The 5841-nt window shown below is 52.2% G+C and overlaps 1 protein-coding gene across 1 annotated transcript in view; it reads left to right on the top strand.

The window, feature by feature from the left end:
• NTSR2 (neurotensin receptor 2) overlaps positions 1 to 5841 on the top strand; it is a gene marked incomplete at its 5' end in the record, with an annotated part of 16883 nt that overhangs the window by 2107 nt on the left and 8935 nt on the right. The window contains one exon of the mRNA XM_008585752.1: positions 1 to 163. This exon is cut by the window's left edge and continues 2 nt beyond it. Within this exon, the coding sequence (XP_008583974.1) occupies positions 1 to 163 (163 nt within the window). The remainder of the gene's footprint in view (positions 164 to 5841) is intronic.

Raw genomic sequence — 5841 nt, 5'->3', positions numbered from 1 at the left:
CCTGCTGTCGCTCGCCTGGGCCGCCTCGCTCGGCCTCGCCCTGCCCATGGCCGTCATCATGGGGCAGAAGCACGAGCTGGAGACGGCGGCCGGGGAGCCGGAGCCCGCGTCGCGCGTGTGCACCGCGCTGGTGAGCCGCGCCACGCTGCGGGTCTTCATCCAGGTAGGACAGCGGGGCTGGGGGGAGGCGGCCGGGCCTCCGCTCTTCCCGGAAAGCGGGCGTGTTCGAGGCTGACACTCGCGGCCCCCCAGAAAGTTGGCTGTCGTTGCCCCGTCTTACAAAAGACTCGGGGAGCGACTGGGCCCAGGGGAAGTCCTGGGTGAAATCCAGATTTTAATTCAAAATGAGCCCCCAAAGTCTGTGTTCCCACTGCTACAGGAGCGCTGCTCGAGTGGGGGTGAGAGCAGCACCACTGAACTGTTACTGGGAATAAGAACCACCTGGAGAGGCTGTGAGAACAGATTTCATGACCCACCCCAGGCTGTGTCCAAACACCCCCCCCACACCCCCCATGGCCCTGGAACAGACCTCCCTGGAGGTGGGGAGGGCAAGGGAGAGGCGCTCGGGTCCTCTAACCTCATTCCCTATCACCCTCCCGCCTCCTCGCCTCCCCCCCCACCTGCTCCCCTTGCTCCCCTCCTTCCCACTGCCAGCCGAACCTCTGGCTTTAAGGCAAAAGCTCTCTTTTCTGCTCTCTCCCTCTCTGCAACACTTCTCACCCCTCAAAGTGCAGCTGCAGTGTCACCTCTTCTCTAAAGCTTTCCCCCGACCCCCAGCTCCCAGGGCTCTCTCCTCTTCTGAATTCTCTCAGCCCGTGGTGCATCGGTGGCACTTTGTCATGCGTTTTCTGAAAGGGATCCTTGCCTTTCCTGAGTGTCTGTCTCACACGGCTCGTGGTTCCACCAGCCAGTGCCCTCCGACTTTGCTCTGGGCACTGCCCAAATGGATGTGATCCTGTGTGTCCAGCACAGTGAGGAAAGTGGGGAAGGCTGAGGCAGCGCAGGACCCTCCAGGTCTCCGGGAGACCTGAAAGGCCAAGGCAGGGCCGGGTCAGGCCTCTTTTCTGCCCAGGAGCACGTCAGGACATGTGCTGGCAGGGCGGCTGCACAGGTGACTACAGTGCCATTTCCCTAAGTGAAGCTCCTTCTGACTTTAAGCTTCTTCTGTATCTGGAAGCCTGGCCCGCCTGCAAGGTCGCAGGGCCCACTCTAAAGTCCTCTCTCCCTCTCTGAAGGCCCCTCCCTCGTTTGTGTCTGGTCTGTCCATCCATCCACCTATCCATCCATCCATCCGTCCGGCAGGGGCAGAGGACCGAAGCGCCTCACCAGAGGTGTTCACTCACCAACTGCATTTCACTCAGCAGAAATCAGAGGAATCCATGGGGACAGTCAATGTCTTAACATTTCATGGACGTTCAGTGGAGCCACTTTGTCCCTGTTTGCTCCAAGCATTCCTGGACTGGGGGACTCTCCTCCAGGTGACCTGTGGCCAGGCTCCTCCTGGGTCTTGAGCATGGCTCCCTGGTGGCTCAGGGTCCACGGGGTCCACCGAGTCGTCTTCAGAAGTGTTCCTCTGTGGAGGACTCCCCAGGCAGTGGGGCTTCTTTCTGCTGAACTTGTCACCTCTTATTGTTTTAAACACCATCTCCCTCTCCTAGTTCCTCTCTGGCAGGTGCAGGCCCAGAGCCCCCTGGCCCATCCCTCATAATCCGCCGTGAGCGACTGTCTGCAGTGCCTCTCCCCATCCCAGTCTGGGGGTCCCGGTGGGCACCAGGGAGCAGGCCATGGGGCCCCCATGAGTGTGGGGGACTGAGGGTCAGACCAGGCCTGGGAGGGCACGAGGGTGCCAAATGCCTGATGCAGGTTTATTTATTTGTTTCTTTGTTTACAATGGATTTATTTTCAAAGGAAATTGGCATTTAAAAGTTTATAACCTGTTTCTGAAACTAAAGAATTCAGCCACCGTGGAGGGGGGAAGAGGCTGAAGAGGACTTTAGTCAGGACTCTGTCTGTTGCAGGTGACAGAAACACAGCTGGATCTGAGGTGAGGACGTTGCGGCAGCTCTGGGACCTTGGGTCAGACCTCAGGACTCGCAGGAGCCCCTCTGCCTGTCGCTCGTCCCTGACTTGGACAAGGGCGTCTGGGTGTCTGTGGGTGGGGGTCACACATGCAGGCTTGTCCACGTGGCCTCTGGCATCCCCTCTGATAATTAAGTGAGATCATGTGACAGTGCCCGAGATACAGCGTGTCCTCAGTAAATGCTCCCCTTCCTCTTCCTGCCTTTCCCCTGAGGGTTTATCTCCAACTCTCCCCTCCCAGCCTGGCACAGTGCCTGGATCATAGGCCTGCATGACCAGGGCCTGTCGCCTGCGGTGACCACTGTGTCCCTGCGCTCCCCTCTCCCCTGCCTTCCCTCCCGCCAGCTCTGCTCTCACCGTCCTACCCCTCCCCCTCGTCCTCATGGACTTCCCGCTCCCTCCAACCCCAACTCAGCTCCATTTACCTTCTCTAGATTTACTTGTTCTTGTTTGTTCGTGTTTTTTTAGATTTACTTTTTAAAACAGCTTTATTTCGAATCAAAGTTATACATGTACATTTTTTAAAAATTCAAAATAGTTGTTGTTTGAACATATGTGAGTAAAGGGTGTGTTTCACATAAGGATCCCTGAAGTAGCTGTCCCCGTCACCTCCAGGGCAACAGCAGGGAGGACCACAGGGAGAGCACCAGCTCCCCACTGCAGCCCTGTCCCTCTGCTCCCTTTGCCCAGGGAAGTCTCCGCTGCGCTGTGGTCCACAGCCCCTCAGTGCAGCTCTATCAAGGGGCATCCTCCGCCTCTTGCCACATCAATCCATGTCCTGCTTTGCTGCCGGGTAGATCAGGTGGGATCCAGGGGCTGTGGCTGCCCGAGCACCTTCCTGCAGTCCCCTGACCTGGTGTCCTAACCTCAGAGGCTGTGACAGTGGACTGTGACTTTAAAGTGAAGCTGTCCAGCAAACGGGAGACATTTGAGGACCTGTTTGAATATGAAGACTGCAAAGTAGGCTGAGGCATTAGGGGTCCTGTCTACAAAGCCAGGAGGAAAGATGGTCACTTCAGGAGCTTGAGCATCCAAATGGCCTGTCTCCTTAGAAAGTGTTTCTGTTTTGTGCTGATAGGGAAGTACAGATTCTGTGTGACCTCTGACTTATAATCTATTGTCACAGGGCATCTAATACAAACAAGAAGCCAGCTCACTTACCTTGGGGTATAATTAGTCATTATTACATCAGATCCTAGATGGGATTCATTGCCCGCGTGTTAACTGGGTGTTGCATAGGAATATGGAACCTGCCAATATTTTTTTTTCCTTTTTGTCTTTTTTTCGTGACCGGTAACGGGACCGCAACCCTCGGTGTCGCACCCACACCGCGCTCAACCAGTGAGCGGACCGGTCTCTACATGGGATCCGAACCCTCGGCGGGAGCACCGCTGCACTCCCAAGCACCGCACTCCACCAAGTGTGCCACCGGGCCAGCCCGGAACCTGCCAATATTTTAATTATGGGCAAATGTCCTAAGCAAAGAAGAATCAAAATTGCTGATGTGGGCTTTGCCCAATTTTTTTGTTCACCTCTGAAGCCTTTGGCAGATTTGGATCCAGCAGTTAAAACATTCTGGTTCTGGGTCCCAGAACTACTTACTGAAGCATGAAAGTATCCTGAAGCTGCTGATGTGTGCGGTATAGGGTGTGTATTTGCAGAACTATGAATGTCAGAACTAATATTGATTATCATCAGAACTACTCATCTTTAGCCTTATGACAAGCTGGACAGAATATCCAGTTTAATGGAATTTTGTGCAATATAATAAAGAAACCTGAACATTCAACATTAATGAAGGATTTCAGAAGAAATATACATGCCAACTGTAGCCTCTACAAGATTACAGGAAAACATACAGTTAAACCCATAAGAAAACATCCTGTTTGCTTCAGAAGTTTCTTACTATGGTCCCCATAAAGAGGATTACTGGCTAGACAGGATCCCTGATTTTTAGAAGATCCACTTCCTATATCAGACATTTTTACAGGTTATCAAATTTCTTACCCAAATCTGGACCTGATGATGAAGGAATGAAAAAAGAAAAATACACACAAAATATCCAGCAGCAGAGAAGTAACCATACAAATGCAACTGACCACTGAGGGAATCAGGACAGCAGCCCTACCACACGGTCAGGTGGTATCATGACCTCACACCACAGCAGTCCCGTCCATGTGCCACCTGTCCCAATGTGGGCCCAAGCACATGGCAGCAAGCACAGAGCAGCAGGGGACACTCACCTGCCTCCCAGCAGCCTCCATGCAGCATAGCCATTGCACACTGCTCCTGCCTCAGGCCTGGCTGCACAGCTCCCTGCTGGACCCTGGCGTGGCTGTGACCTGGAACCAGACAACCACATGCTCAAAATGCCTGGTAGCCACATTCCACGCTTTTCACTGACTGGGTCGTGGCTTCCAGGCTGTAACTATTTTGGAGTCAGGCTTAAAAATAATAAGTGCCAACCAGGGTTTGTGTTGTGAATATGCTGCTGACATAGTTTCCTTGACATGGTTCAAACTGGCTGAGGCAATGAAGCTGTGAGACGCGCTAGGGCAAGCTTTTGCTGTTACAGGTAGGGAATTCCATCAGGGCATCAGCATTAGTCAACAAATATTACGTAAGAAAAATGTTTAACTTGAGACATACAGTGTTCATTAACACAACAACCACATTCAAATTAGGATTATTTTGGTTCATATTTCTTATTAGTGTCTTATCAGTGAGTTGATTCATTGTCCATACTAATCAGTGTTTTTTGTCCAAGAAAATTGCTCATAATTTTTGAAAGTACAAAGAGCTGTATAGTTTTCCCAAAAAGATTCCCAAACTCCCAAAGATGAATTACTAATTTAGGAATATATTTTTACTTTTTTTTTTTTCTTTTTGGCAGCTGGCCAGTACAGGGATCCAAAACCTCAGCCTTGGTGTTATCAGCACCACACTCTAACAGAGCGAGATAACCATATTTTTATTTCAATCTCTGTCTTGACTGGTACTAAAGCTACAACTTAATGGTGATTATGTTGTCGTTGATATAAACCTGTTTGGTTCCTCCACAAACAAAAATGATTGTCAAGTGGAGTGAGTTGTTTTTCTCTTGGTATTGCTGATTTCTGAGTATGCATTCAGATGAAAAAAGCATGCACTGTAACTCCTTAAAAAGATGCTGTGCCAAATTCAGATATTTTATATTGATTTAAAAGCTGATTTTTAAAGGGGGTATATGCATTTTTTTTCCTTTTTTTTTTTTTGTCTTTTTTCATGTCTGGCAACGGATCGCAACCCTCAGTGTCGCGCCCGTACCGGACCGGGACCGGCAACGGGATCGCAACCCTCAGTGTTGCGCCCGCACCTCGCTCAGCCAGTGAGCGGGAACCGGTCTGTATGTGGGATCCAAACCCTCGGCGGGAGCGCTGCCGCGCTCCCAAGCGGCGCACTGTAGCAGTGCGCCACCGGGCAGGCCCCTGCGTTTTTAAAAAATGTTTGCAAAGGGCAAGGAATAAGAGACGCCTGTTGTCCACAACTGGACTGGCCCGGGTGTGCTGGGCCCGTGCGCTCTGTGGCAGGTGGCACATGGCCGTTTCCCTGCTGGCCACATACCCCTGCACCCATGGCCGCAGGTCAGACCCCACCGTGCCCACTGGCCTTCCAGAGCCCGCCGTGCCTGCTGGCCTTCCAGACTCCACCGTGCCCACTGGCCTTCCAGACTCCACCGTGCCCACTGGCCTTCCAGACTCCACCGTGCCCACTGGCCTTCCA

Source organism: Galeopterus variegatus, unplaced genomic scaffold (genome assembly GCF_000696425.1).
Source record: "Galeopterus variegatus unplaced genomic scaffold, G_variegatus-3.0.2 Scaffold3698, whole genome shotgun sequence".
NCBI classification, from domain to species: domain Eukaryota; kingdom Metazoa; phylum Chordata; class Mammalia; order Dermoptera; family Cynocephalidae; genus Galeopterus; species Galeopterus variegatus.
Note: the sequence above shows the minus strand (reverse complement) of the source record. Positions and strands in the feature narration are given on the sequence as shown.